This window comes from Lepidochelys kempii, chromosome 11, assembly GCF_965140285.1.
Source record: "Lepidochelys kempii isolate rLepKem1 chromosome 11, rLepKem1.hap1, whole genome shotgun sequence".
NCBI classification, from domain to species: Eukaryota; Metazoa; Chordata; order Testudines; family Cheloniidae; genus Lepidochelys; species Lepidochelys kempii.
In genome coordinates this window covers 46,947,186-46,962,661 of record NC_136390.1, presented here as the reverse complement: position 1 = coordinate 46,962,661, position 15,476 = coordinate 46,947,186, and the positions used below count along the sequence as shown (strand labels likewise).

General features: G+C 37.5%; 1 protein-coding gene across 8 annotated transcripts in view; it reads left to right on the top strand.

Annotated features, from left to right (window-relative positions):
• CERKL (CERK like autophagy regulator) overlaps positions 1-15,476 on the top strand; it is a 97,554-nt gene that overhangs the window by 37,265 nt on the left and 44,813 nt on the right. For 7 of the 8 annotated variants that reach the window (XM_078847985.1, XM_073306061.2, XM_073306062.2 and 4 more), the window contains exon 2: positions 6,886-7,125. In XM_078847985.1, coding sequence (XP_078704111.1) covers positions 6,886-7,125 — 240 coding nt within the window. The remainder of the gene's footprint in view (positions 1-6,885; positions 7,126-15,476) is intronic. The other variant, XM_073306063.2, reaches the window with a different exon arrangement.

Below are 15,476 nucleotides of genomic sequence, written 5' to 3'. Positions count from 1 at the left end.
AAGAAGACTTTTAATAAAAGATAGAAGTAAATAGAAATAAAGAAATCCCCCCTGTAAAATCAGGATGGTAGATATCTTACAGGGTAATTAGATTCAAAAACATAGAGAACCCCTCTAGGCAAAACCTTAAGTTACAAAAAAGATACACAGACAGAAATAGTTATTCTATTCAGCACAATTCTTTTCTCAGCCATTTAAAGAAATCATAATCTAACACATACCTAGCTAGATTACTTACTAAAAGTTCTAAGACTCCATTCCTGTTCTGTCCCTGGCAAAAGCAGCATACAGACAGACACAGACCCTTTGTTTCTCTCCCTCCTCCCAGCTTTTGAAAGTATCTTGTCTCCTCATTGGTCATTTTGGTCAGGTGCCAGCGAGGTTACCTTTAACTTCTTAACCCTTTACAGGTGAGAGGAGCTTTCCCCTGGCCAGGAGGGATTTCAAAGGGGTTTACCCTTCCCTTTATATTTATGACAATATCCATTAACTTTAGGTGCCTGATTTGAGACAGCTAGGACCTTATACTACAAAGGACTTAGCATTATGTAACATGTTCAGATCATAGTTCCTATTGACTTCAATTGCAGCTGTGAGTGGTCAGCACTTGTGCAAATCAGACTCCAGGATCTCAAGTTGGGGACCCAGAAAATGAGGAAGAGTTTGGTTTAGTGATTTGTCTAGCATCACAAAGGAACGGTATAGCAGAGGTAGGAATACAATCCAGTTCTCCAGGGCAGTATTCAGCTACCTTAAGCATAAAATTAATAATTCTGTTTCTGCAGTCCTCTGCCTTATTCACTACGTGTCTTCCAACTGCTGTAACAAATGAGACAAGGGTATCACAGAAAGTAGCCTCACTAATTATTCAATTCATTCATCCTCCCAGTCTACTCCAGCAACGGTCTGTTCCGCATTCAGACCAGGTGGTGTCCTTCACCCTGTAGGCATGGGGAGCATAGGAAAAACAGTGATGTTACTCTCAATTTTGCAGTGTGCAGGAGTGTAGAGGAGCAATTGCAGGGAAAGTCCTGCTCAGTCCTGGGCTAGAGTGTTCTCAGTGCAGATGGACTCTTCAGATTAATTTAGCTGCCAAACTTTTAACAAATCTCTACTGAGCCTCTGTGAACTGTTTTTTTTCCCCCAAAGGCTTAAAACTTGGCTAAATCTGCATGTTTTTGAACAAGAACAGGCTCAGCTGACACAGAGGCAAACTCCCTGGCAAATATCAAGTCCCTGTATCCAAGAGTGGAGGTAGTAGAGCTTCTCAGTGGAACAGTTGTATGAATTTGTTTTTAACCTGGACAAAACAACATATTTCCCCCTAATCTCATTCTCAGAAATGTATGAACTGTTTTAACTGGAACCTACAAAACAAACAAACAAAAACCAGTTTGAGGCAGGCATTTAATGTGGAAAATTTCAGTCTTAATTTAAATTTAACAAAGTTTTAAACACTCCAAACTGATCTTTATAATGGGAAGGATAGGACAACCGTAAGTATAGGCGGTGGTACCTGCTCTGCCTATAATAAAATCTGCATGGATATTGGTAATCAGCAGGCAAGGACACTCACCAACTTCTATGATGTAAGAGCTGTGGACAGGTCTTGCCCCTGCCTTTTTCTGCTAGTGTCACCTCCCCATCAGATTCATAAGTCTTGCAAGGTTCTTGTGCATCTATTCGATACCAGCAGAATACAGAACTTGGGGGTGTGAGAGATTTTGATCTCAGAATGTTTTTAACTCCCTCTGAAATCTGGTGGTTTTGCAGGCATCAGTCCACTATTCCTACCAATATTCTTAAAATTCAGCAGAGCCCTTTCTATGTATAGTATGCACAATGAGGTACTAGTATATTGCTTGGAAACTTATGAGATAACATTAATCTCCTGCTCATCCACACTCCTGCATAGTCATGTAAGGTGTGTTGGGGTTTGTGTGTGTGTGAGTGCTCAATCCCCTCTTCTGGAGACACATGGCTACTTTCTTCTGACAAGGGTTCAGAGGGTTCCTCTCTTCTCTCAGCTGTCTCTTCCTCCTCACAGTTTACCTCTGGGAACCCAGGAACATATTCCTCTTGCATTTCCATCCTTTTAAGGTTATATTCCCTTTCCACTTCCCTTTCTTGGGCTGTTGCTTTTCTGCTTCTAGCTTCTTCTCTTGACCTTCATGCTTTTGGTCTTCCAACTCTAGTGTTCTCTGGTTGGCCTCCTCGTGCTGTTCTTTTCTTCCCTTCTTTATAAGACTCTCTCTACTATTTCCAGTTTTCTGGTCTTCTCTGCTATTTCCAGCTTTTGGACCTCTATCTTGGTCAAGTCAAGGTCCAGGGCTGCCTTGCTGGACGCTGTGTCAGGCTGGTTTTCTAAACCTACGCCTCCCTCAGTCTCGGGCTCTTTTGCTGGATCAGTCAGATCTCCTTGGAACTTATCACATTCCATGAGTAGAGATTTCATTCCTTCCACATCTTTCTCTGTAGCATTCAAGCCACGTTCTGTGCACAGTTTTCCCAGCTGCTTTCTAATATGTTTAGCATATGTCTCCTGCTTTTCTTTTGTTTTTATTTCCCTTACCCAAAATAAACAAATTGGAAACAGTTATTTTCTATCTTCTCACTTTTGCATCTGGGTCTGTATTATCTCTAGAGTATGACCCTTAGTTAACCAGCAAGTGGAGAGCCTGCCAACTATGCCACTGTGCTGCTTCGTGCGAGTATCCAGGGTTGTGAGGCACCTTGCTACCACCTGTCATTAGAGAGAAGCCGCCTTTTCTGTGCCTGCTGTGGGTCACTTCCATCAGCCATGGACAACACAAGCATTCCCCTCTCAGCCTACTCAGGCTCTGGTCTTTCTGCAGATTAGCAATAGGCACGCTCCAACTCCCGAATCTTCAAAGTGTCCAAACCTGGTCCACTGGACACTTAGATAATTCACAAATTCCCTGCTCCCAAAGGAACAGTGCATACCAGTTTGTCAGTTACACCTCAGATCATCATACAACACTTAGATATGTTTGTGGCACTCTACCCGTAAGCAACCCTGGAAACCCATATTCACCACTGTCATATAATTGATATGTTTCATACAAAGCATGCCATGTAAGATATATGAAAAGCCATGATCTGCTGAAACCTATTGTTCTGTCCAAATGTGTATAGCGTTAGTGTGTATCAAGTTGAAATTTTGCCGTATGGTTGTTACTGAAGTATGTTGTAAGTTTGCTAATGGCATTCAAAGAAAGCAAACCACTCACAGGAGGGTATGACCGAATGTACTCAATGGCCATTAACAAGCAGGGGAGTTGTAATCAAGGGATTTATAATTCCAGGACAGTTGTGCAAGCACCACACAATGGGAACTGCTTGACCCCATTGCACAAGACCACACCAGGGGGCCTACTTAACCGAGAGAATCAGGGAAGCCTGTCAGGACATGTCGAGACAAGTGACTTCTAGGCACAGGGACTAAGGATGTAAAAGAGAGAACAGTGGCTGCATGTTTTGGCCTCACTTCCCCCCCCCCATTAAAGACCTGAAAACATGTCCGGAAGGGGGAAGGTGGTCCCCAGGCAAGAGGAGAATTCTAGCCTTGGTACTGAAGATCTATTAGCTGCCTGTGCAATCTATCCGGGTGAGACACTGCTTGATTCAAATCCTGTTAAATTTATAGAACTTAGATTGTGCATTTATTTTTTTCTTTAGTAACCATTTCTATCCTTTATGCCTACCACTTATAATCACTTAAAGTCTATCTTTTTGTAGTTCATAAACTTGTTTTATGTTTTACCTAAAACAGTGTGTTTTGGTTGAAATGCTTGGGAAATCTGCTCAGAAACAAAAACTGGTGCATGTCCTCTCCACATTGAGGGAAGGGCGAACTGGGTTATAAACATATACTGCTCAGGCTTCTGACCAGGACAGGATGGTATAGCACTGGAGAGCAGAGCTGGGGGGAATTGGCTGGAGCCTCACTATTATTAGTTCATGAATGGCTGGGAGAAGCATTCATGTAACTCAGCTGGGTGTGTCCCTGCCTGTGGATGTCTGTATGCATGCAGTACCTACTAGAGGTTTGCAACTTGTCACAACAGCATAGTGTAAGAGGGAGCCCTGGTTGGTAATCCAGAGGGCTCAGTGGTACCCCAGTTCCAGGTTGCACCCTGGGAAAACCCATCATAATGTTTATAATGAAAACAAGCAAAAGTTTATTTAATGAAGAGGAAAAATTGAAACGATAGCAAGTAGAAGTATTGGAAACATGGTTACATATAAAATAAAAACATACATATTCTAGAACCTGGACTTTCTTAACTAGTTACTGTTATGTCTTATAGGGCAAAGTTAACCCCAAATCCTCCAACATATTACAGCCAGGCTTGGCTGTGATCTTCCATTCATGAGAAGCATGCTTGTCACCTTCTGGTGACCTACCTTAACTTGCATACCTCTGGTAGACAAATTCAGACTGGAAATAAGGTGTAAATTTTTAACAGTGAGAGTAATTAGCCAACAGAACAATTTATCAAGGGTCATGCTGGATTCTCTGTCACTGACAATTTTAAAATCGATGTGAGATGTTTTTTCTATAAGATGTACTCTAGGATAGTTGAAAAACAACTGAACGTGAGCTCTCAGTGCAGTGTTGTAGCAAAAGGGCTAATGTGATCCTTGGATATATAAACAGGTTAGTAGAAGTAGGGAGGTGACTTATCTCTGAATATGGTCTTGGTGAGATCAGTGTTGGAATATTATGTACCGTTCTGGTATTCACATTTTGAAAAGGATGTTGATAAATTGGAGAGGTGCAGAAAAGAGCTACAAAAATTATTCGAAGGCTGAAGAAAATGCCTTGCAGTGAGACTTGAAGAGTTCTATCTGTTTAGCTTATTGAAAAGATTGAGAAGAGACGAGATTACAGTGTAAAAGTTCCTTCATGGGGTGAAAATACTGGGTTCTAAAGGGCTTTGTAATGCAATGAAGAAAGGCATAACCACAATCAGTGGCTCGAAGCTGAAGCCAGACAAACTTAAATTAGAAATTAGGTACAAATGTTTAACAGTGAGGTTGATTAACTACTGGATCAAATGACCAAGGGAAGGAGTGGATTCGCCATCTATTGATGTCTTCAAATCAAGACTGGAAAATATGCTTCAGCCAAACAAGCTATGCATCAGTCAGACATAAGTTATTGGGCTCAATATGATAACTAGGTGAAAATTAATGGCCTGTGATATGTAGGCAATCAGATTAGATGATATGATGGTCCCTTCTGGCATTAACTGTAGGACTAACTCTAGCTTGTTTGGATAGAAAGGTTGTCTCCGTTGTGAAACAGATACTTGATTATTCCTCCTTGTGGTTTTCTTTATCAATACAGTCCTTGTAGTCAGCCAGAGATGAACTTAGATGTATTGCTAATGTTCACCATTCCATTAGGTGATCCAGAGCCAAGCAGAGTCAGAGAATCTGAGACAAATGTTTCCTCATAACATAAATTCTTCCCAAATTGTTTTTAGATTATCTTCTAAAAATAAGGCTTGCAATTCAGTGGATTGATGAACTTTCTGGTGCCATCCCATTAAACTGTGAGAACAATTGAGACAAGTTACTTTCCTTTTCAAAGTGGGGTATCTCTTCTGAAGTCCTTGCTCAAACCTTAAGGGTTATATAAAAAAAAAAGTTTTTTCTTCTGCAATCCTAGGAAAGTAAGATTTGAAACCACCTCCAGAAAAAAAATTCCTTTTGCAATTTCTCCCCCTGTGCTTCAAGATTGCTAGTGGCAACTAACTATTCATTCAACAGAATCTTTTATGGGGTTTGCTAAAGAGGAAGGCACAAAGTATTTCTTGGGGATTTAAAGAGCTTTCTGAAGTAAGGGCTTTCCCTCTCCCCCCCCCACCCCCCAGGAAGGGGGGAACATTGGAGTTGTGATTAAACAGAGGATACAGAAACTCTTTCCCTAGGGTATAGGATAATCTCTCGCATGTCATTGCAACCCAAACTCAGTTTGGTTTTGAGGAATCTACTCTCTCTACTTTCTGATATGAGAGCAGGAGGGGATAGGCCTGCATATGCTTTAAATGGGTCAATGGTACTTCTCAAAGAGGTATTTCAAGGTGGCATCCTCAAGATCAGTTTTCATAAACATGCATCCCAGAGACTGGTCTGGCATCCAAAGATACATAAGAAACTTCTTTGTAACCTTGATATAGTGCTCCCAATCCATTGCCAGTCTCCAGGGACTGTGGGTTTGAATTGCCACTAGAATTTGAGGCTGTTTTGTTCCAAGCCAAACTTAACTGAAAATTTAAATAGAAGTTAATAATACCAGTGACCCAGTTCTAGTTTAGTTTATTTGGTGTGTTTCTGTGTGTGTGTGTGTGGTGGGGGGATGTTTGCTTTCTCTGATCTAATATTTTCTAGTATTCTCATCTAGTACCGTTCTCATTTCTGAAGATCATGCAGTTATACCAAATGAGAAAATAAAGCTGGCATACTGATGGCTGCTACTAAGACCATGCAGTGATTTAATGGACACAGAGAGCTTGTTTTATGAGATTGAATTAAGGGATAGAGAGATTTACAGAATGGAGGGATTTACAATTTTTGTATATACAACTTTCTCTAATTTCTAAATGTAAAAAAGGAGGCTCAAGACCTATAAAACAATGCTAATTTCTTACAACAGGATATTAAACTTGAATTCTAGAATATTGGGAAAAGAACACAACCAGTGATTTATGAAACTGATGCACAAGAAGTCAACATTTTAAGATGTCGACCAAACAATTAAAATATAAAACATAGCATATATAAAATATAAGGTTTCTATCAGTGTGAGATATGGGTTAATTCATACTGTTAATATAGTTTTCTTTCTTTTAACAGGTCATTCCAATATGAATGTACCCTGTAAAGAGGAATCTGTTGAAATGAAAGATATATTTTCTGTAAAATTGAAACGTCGTCGTTTTGCAGGACAGAAGAAAGGCGGTATGTTGTTAGGTATCACAGTTTTTGTATGCCTGAAAAAAGAAAATAAACTAAAGGACTCTGCCATCAGTTTTAATAATTTAAGTGAAGACCACTGCCATTCCTGGTTTAGATGTTTGAAGGAAATTTTGAATGGTAAGCACTTTTTCAAAGATAACTCATTTCTAACTTCATCACAGTTTTATTACGGGACTAGTTTTGTAATATGTATGTATTCTGTATGTAATGTTGAATGTGGGTTACTGTAGTCTTAGAACAGCTTATTGTTTGGAAAGTAAAAGGTAAATATTTCAGTATAAAGGACACAAAGATTACAGTTGTTGAAACCTTTTGCTCAGTAAGGAAATTTATAAACTTGCTTATTGCAATTTAATGTAAAATTTAAGAGGAAGAATAATAGTAAAATATCTACATTTAAAAAGTAAACAGATTAATTGTGGAAATGTGCTTTAGTCATAATATTTCTACAGCAGTTTATAGTAAAGTATGAGAGCAATTTGATGAATTAATAAAGAATAGGGCTGTCAGGTGTTTAAAAAGAATTAATTGCAATTAATCACACGATTAATCATGCTGTTTAACAATAATAAAATACCATTTCTTTAAATATTTTTGGATGTTTTCTACATTTTCAAATACATTAATTTCAGTTACAATAGAGAATACAAAGTGTACAGTGCTTACTTTACATTTATTCTTGACTACAAATATTTGCTCTGTTAAAAAAAAAAAAAAAGTATTTTTCAATTCACCTAATAAAGAGATAGCACTAAAGTACTTGTATCATGATAGTTGAACTTACAAATGTAGAATTATGTACCAAAAAAAAAACAATGTAAAACTTTAGAGCCTACAAGTCAGTCCTACTTCTTTTTCAGCCAATCGCTCGGACAAATAAGTTGGTTTACATTTGCGGGAAACCATGCTGCCTGCTTCTTGTTTACAATGTCACCTGAAAGTGAGAACAGTTGTCTGCATGGCATTGTTGTAGCCAGTCGCAGGATATTTGTGCCAGATACACTAAAGATTCATATGTCCCTTCATGCTTCAACTGCCATTCCAGAGGACATGCGTCCATGCTGTTGACAGTTTCTACTTGATAACAGTCCAAAGCAGTGTGAACCGACACATGTTCATTTTAATTATCTGAGTCAGATGCCACCAGCAAAAGGTTGATTATCTTTTTTGGTGGTTTGGATTCTGTAGTTTCCGCATGGGAGTTTTGCTCTTTTAAGACTTCTGAAAGAATGCTCCACACCTTGTCCCTCTAAGATTTTGGAAAGCACTTCAGATTCTTAAACCATTGGTCGAGTACTGTAGCTATTTTTAGAAATCTCATGTTGGTACCTTCTTTGTTTTTTGTCATATCTGCAGTGAAAGTGTTCTTAAAACGAACAACATGTGCTGGGTCAATCATCTGTGACAGCTATAACACAAAATATATGTTAGAATGTGGGTAAAACAGAGTAGGAGACATACAATTCTCCCACAAGGTGTTCAGTCACAAACGTAATTAATGCATTTTTTTAATGTGTGTCATTATCATGGAAGTATGTCCTCTGGAATGGTGGCTGAAGCATGAAGGGGCATATGGATGTTTAGCTTATCTGTCAAGTAAATACCTTGCAATACCAGCTACAAAAGTGCCATGCGAACGCCTGTTCTCACTTTCAGGTGACATTGTAAATAAGAAGTGGACAGCATTATCTCCCGTAAATGTAAAATAACTTGTTTATCTGAGCAATTGGCTGAACAAGAAGTAGGACTGAGTGGACTTGTAGGAGCTAAAGTTTTACATTGTTTTGTTTTTGAGTGCAGTTATGTAACAAAAAATAACCACATTTGTAAATTGCACTTTCACGATAAAGAGATTGCACTACAGTACTTCTATGAGGTGAATTGAAAAATACTATTTCTTTTGTTTATCATTTTACAATGCAAATATTTGTAATAAAAATAATATAAAGTGAACACTGTACACTTGTATTCTGTGTTGTAACTGAAATCAGTTATTTGAAAATGTAGAAAATATTTAATACATTTCAGTTGGTGTTCTATTATTGTTTCACAGTGCGATTAAAAAGGCGATTAATCATGATTAATTTTTTTGAGCTAATATGTGAGTTAACTGCTATTAATTAACAGCCCTAATAAGGAATGTTTTCTGCTCAGGTCTTCACATTTTTATTTGATCAGCAGGAGTATTTCCAGTGGAGTGGAGGAGACAGAAGCAAGATGATAGGGGACTCAGGAGAGAGCTAGATGAGATGAATCCTGGGTAAAATGTTCTAAAATGCTTAGCTCCTACATTACTCTTGAAAATAGGACTTAAATTCCCATTGACTTTCAATGAGACTTAGGGTATGTCTATATTGCAACTGAAAGCGAGCCTCCCAGTCTGTACCTGGCACGTGGCAAACAGAAACAAAAGAGTCATCAGATTTATAAGTTGTCTCGAGCTAACTTGTCCCAGGGCTATAAGCCTGAGAATGCCCCTTCTGGCTTCAGGTTGGAGCTCGGGCTCTGAAACTTGGCAATGGGGTAGGGAGTGACCTTAGACTCCAGGTCAATGAGATTTTACTTTCCACAAGAGAGAGTCCAAACAATAATAGGTCTCCCCAACCAGCTAAAAGATTACCCATCAGACACCATATGTACATATGATGGTTGCAGGCCCATAAGAAGTACTCTCCTAGTTTAAATGATGGGAAGATCCTCTTCAGATGTCCAATGAACTCCCCCCCCAACACATACACCTTTTTTTTTTTTTCACCTTTACCTACCAAGATTGTGGTGACAGATGCTTCCATTCAAGGATGGGGGATTTATGTAAATCACTTTCGGATTTGGGGCCTGTGATCCTCTCAAGAAGCTCACCTGCATATATATGTCCTAGAGCTTAGTGCCACTGATCTGACATGAAAGCATTCCTTCCTCTTTCAAGATCCAATATGCAACTGTTGAGAGAGAGTACCACAACTATCCATTATGTGAACAGGCATGGGGAAGCAAGATCATCTCCACTCTGTCAGGAAGCTACAAGGGATTGGTGCATTCTGAATTAAATCACACCAATGTGCTGCACTTCACTTTAAAACACCTTGGCAGATCAACTTGGCAGGCTATTCTCCAGCAACCATGAGAACATACTTTGGTAGTGGGGATTCCCAGAAAGTAGACCTGGTTTAGTCTATGCCACTGTTTCAGATAATTTAAATATGTTTCTCCATACCAGGAAGGTCAAAGATTTTATTCTTTTTATCACCACAGTTTTTTTCTTTACATGCTGCTTTTAAACTTTCGGCCAAAATCTGTGCAGGTGCAAATTGGAAAACTACATTAAAGACAATGGATCTGTGTCAGTTTTCACCAACAGAGAATTTGATCCAATAATTTTTTACAAGTTCTATAAAAAGAATGCTAAATTGGGGGAAAAGCAATATTTCTCAGTATTTTGGGGAGGGAGTAAAAAAAAAAAGACTACTTTGTAGAAAATCCTTATTAACCTCATTAGACTTCAGTAGAGTAACAATAATAATAAACTTTGCAGTATTTAACTTTATGGGAATTTGACTGCAATTTAATATGAACCTCTTTGTAGGTGTTCAAAGCAGGTCATTGATTTTTTTGTGATGGCTACATGCTGAAAAAAACAGATATAAGAAGCAAATAAGTATTAAATATAAATGCATTTTAAGCATCTAAAGTGCAAAATGAAAGCGCCTACCAACAGAAAGAGAGAGAATCTCTTATGCCATTTTTATTATGGTCTTTCTTCTTCTTGCTATTTATTTTTTGATTCTTAAGCTTCATGTTTTCTCACCATACTTCTGCTCTTGTGTGATGGTGTAGAATTTATCCTAATGTTTTATAGGTGGTATGTGTGTTTGGAAAAGAATAGTTAAATATTTTCAGAGTAAAAAGCAATATATATATATTTTAGTAACTAAACTAATGTTTTCCCAGTGAGAGAGAAGCACTGGAAAAGAAATAGGTTTAATTCAATAATGAAAAGAGCATTATAGTGGCTTTCACTGATGATATACAGTGTGTAATTTAAAGAATTGTCAATTCCATGCACTTCTGCTAGGTTAACAAGAACAAATTATTATATAGTGAGACTTAATCCTTTTATTTTCTTTCTATGATAGATAATTATATCAAATGTAGGAAAACTATATTACTAGTGAAAACAAGAAAAACTCCACTCTGTGATAGTTTTTCTCCATCTCTTTTTTTGAAAAATGCAGAATATAATGAGTTTGTGACAAAGAAGCGTATATCTGACTGATCTCCAAAATTATATCTCTGTGGTCACAGCCTATTAATAGTAAATGAGTTTTACTTAGTCTATAACAATGAAGACTGTTTTTCTTTCTATCAAACTGCTGCTGAACCATAGTCTCAGAAGCTGGAATCCTGAATCCAAAGCTTTCCATATTTTAATGTGACCATTCTTTTAATAAATGGTAATTCATGACCTTCTCCTGTTTCAATTATGTTAAAGACACTAAGACAGGAGACAAGTTCCTCACTCTGTCAAGAATAGAGATGGCGAGGAAATTTTTAACAAAACAATTTTTCACTGGAAAATGCCGGTTTGTCAAAACCAAACTTTTTGCAGGAGCACATTGATTTTAATCTAAAAGGTGTGTTGGGTAGAGAGAGAGAGAGACCTGTCCCCCCCAGAATAGCCAATAGCAAAGCAATCTAGTGGTTAGGGCACTCACCTGACACATGGGGGAGACAGGTTCAAGTCCGTGCCTAAACTACCAGGCTAAAAAGTCTCTCTCCCTTTCTTGTATTTAATTTATACCCAGCAGGACAGCTCCAACAGGAGAGATTGAGAGAGACCCATCCCAGAAAAGCCAATAGCCTGGTGGTTACAACATTCACCTGCGATGTGGATGATCCAGCTTCCAGTCCTTGCTCTGAATCAAGAAGAGCAGAAATTAGAATTTGGGACTGTCACATCAGATGAATGCCCTAACCACTAGGCAACTGGCTGCTTTGGGTGGTTTCTCTTTGGAAATATTGAAACATCTTAGTTTGTTCCTGATGCAGAACTGGAAAAAATGTCTAAAATATCAGTCTTTGCAGGACAGGAATGCTGTTTCCCACCCAGCTGTTATCAAAAGCAGATACCAGTGAAGGCAAAATAATAAATCTATTACTATTTCTGCTTGCATTCTCCTCTAAATTTTCTGAATAGGAGTATTTGAGGTGTTTCTCATCTTCCCTCTTCCTCAAAGGTCAGGCAGGGGCTTTACCCCTAAACATCTATATATGCAAAAGTGCCAAGATTCCTGCAGATCTCCGAATACTCATAAGCACAGGCTACTTTATGGAGAGCAGCAAGTGCCTGTGCTTTCCTCTTTGAGTTCCCTGCATTCATCAGGAGCTGTGATGCCATATGTTCCCCAGTGGCAGCTGCACTATCCCTACTCAGGTTGCTTTGGGTTCAGCTAGATGTAACCCCCTTGTGGCTTTTCAGTTGGAACCCCCCTGGATCTTAGAAAAGTATTATGTGCAATGTGGCTATTTCCAGCTCTTTTGTCAGTCCCATTCCCTCTGCAGACCTGTAACTGTGTAATGTTTAGGTGTCAGGGGAGAATACACATTATCTCTCTAACCCTCTGGGTATGGGGAATCTGCAGCCCCCAGAGTACCAAAGAAAGTCTGTGTAGTTCATATGTCATTTTAAAAACAAATAAAAACAAAACAAAAATACCCATACCACAAATTTTCTTGTTTCAATTTTGCAAGTACAAATTCACTTTTGAAGGCAAATCAAAGAAATAAAAGACAACCCCTCCCCATAACTATATCTAGAAAATCAACAGTGACAATTCAGTATTATTAAAGTGACATGATATACATATATGGAAGAAATGCAGGTACTTCAGCAGCAGAATTTGTAGAATAAGGCAAAGAGCATAATTTGAGATTAAAAAAAAAACAACAAGTTATCAGTATGTCAAACATAGGAGGGAAGAATTTTCAATGGAATATGGATTTTCTAGTTTTTATACTTTTTAGTAATTAAGAGGGTTCCTTAGAAATTTCTTCCACCTTCTGCTGGGAATAGGATAGAAACTTTTTTTTAAAAATTGTTTAGGGGTAAAATTTTCAGAATTGCCTAAGTCCCATTCACTTTCAATAACATTCAGGCTCTTAAGTCATAGTAGGTACTTTGGAAAATTTTACCCTGATCAGCCATGAGTGTTCATGGCCTTGACCCACAGCTTGTTTTCAAAGCAACATTATGAAAGACATCTTTACAAAAGCAACTCATTGGAAATTTCTCAAAAGTTTTGTTTTCACTTTTTACAGTGACAGAAAAATCTGCAAAGTTTTGTGCTTTTTAAAAAAATTATTACAGATTATATGTGCATCTCTCATTGCATTGCATCTAAAACATAGATGATGTTTCAGGTGAATTATTGCATTATTTACATGGGTGATTTTTTATTATACCTAGGCTGGAGCAGATGAAAAGTAGGTGGGTTACCAAAGTGACTGCATGTGTACATGTGAGCAGCTATCGTAAACATGTATTTTTATTGGGCAAAGTAGGTAAATATTAATTAAGGATGCGTTCCTAATAATCTAAAATAGAAGTAATTACTGATTTATGTATCTTATATGGAAAAAGTCAAGATTTTGTTGTTTTTGTTTAATTAAACTACAAAAAGTTTTTAGTATGGGTGAATTGACATGAATTCTATTTTGAAGGCAGTTCTGATGAAGACCTCGTGAAAACCTTTGCTGAAATGCAAAATAAACATTATTTTCATTTTGCTTTTTTGTGGGTTGTTTTCTATATTAATGTTCCTGGTATGTGGTATTCTCCACCTCACCAGCCCCTTTATCCTCTTTCTGGGTAGTATTCTCTATAGCAGAATTTCTCAACAGTCAGTCCATGGCCCGGCACTGATCCACAAGCTGTCCCTGACACAGTTTAGGAACCCAGCAAGCCAGTCCCTGGTATCAAAAAGATTGAGAAACACTGCTCTATAGCTTCCAATTTGTGTGTAATCACATATGTTCCAAGAGTATCTACTCTGTAGAGAGTGCAGCTTTCTGAGAACTTCAGTTCCAACTCTATCTTGTCTATGTTACAATGCTCAGCCTTTTCATAGCTGAACACCTATATGTAGTTATTTAGACCTCTGTTTTATAACATATTTTCATTTTTTCTGTAGTGCCCCAAATGAAGAATAAGTACATAACTTATTTTATGTCTTCTGAATTAGACTCAACATTTTCAGAAAGATGACTTTTTTGCTTTTATTCATACGGTTACATACAAAGAAATAAGCCTTTCTTTCAATAAAGTGTTATTTAAGAGAATACGGTCTTTAGTACAAATTAGTGTATGTTTGTTAGTAGGAAACAACCAAAAGACCCAGAAGAGAGATGTAACAATACTCAGCAATGTTTTTATCTGCAATAATTTAGATTTGATATGACTCTAAATAGACATTTGTAGACATTCAATAAAAGTATATTAGAAAGCCTTTAACTTTTTGGCCCTGAGCATTTAAATGCATTTATTTATTTTATTTATTTATTTATTTATTTATTTTTCTTCAGTGGGTAGTAATCTAAAATTTAGCTTGAAACTAAAAGATATAGTAGCTGTTAAAATATAATACATTCTTATATTATGTACTGCTTTGCAGCACACCTCGCACACTAAGATTTAATGTTAATGTCTGCAGCTTCATGCATGAAGTTTTAATTATACTATTAATGTTAAACATTAACTTTGGTTAGTGTAACATTAACTGTGGCGTATCCATAGTTACGCTAACAAATCTTTGTTTCACATTATTAGTTTTTCTTATGCGTAACATACTTGACGTTGCTTATTGTATAAAATAGTTATAAATGTACATGACACTGACATGATTCCAAGCTCTTAACTTTTGTAACATAAACCTACTGCCATAAAGCTAAGTACTGAAAACAGCACAGATGTGTGCCTGAGAGTAGCGTCTCTCCTGCCCTATGAGCCTTTGTTTTCCAAACACCCTGATTAACCCCCACCCTTCATGGTTCATTGATTCACTGATAGATCAAGTTTAAACTAGTGCATATTAGCACATGTGTTAGTACCAGAGGAACAGTTGGCCATTCTGTTTTAGATTGCTAGTCCACTTCAGATGGAGGAGCTACGGTAAACAATATAACAGAATATCAGTTTGTGAGGATACCCGAGGGCTGAAGGACTGAAGTCAGCTTCAAATTAGTAGTAAATCTTATTTATTGTATATGTTGGGAATAAGAGTTACCAATAATTATTTATTAATTTCAAGAGATTTTCTGAAGATTTCAATTCATAATTTGTTTTTGTACAAAATTTTTCATTAAAGGTGAAATTGTTTTTTGACGAATACGTTATTCAGAAGTCCAGGCCCGTTTGCTGCATTTTAACACTTGCTATGGGATGGGAAACTTTTTTTTCCCCACTGTTCCCCTGA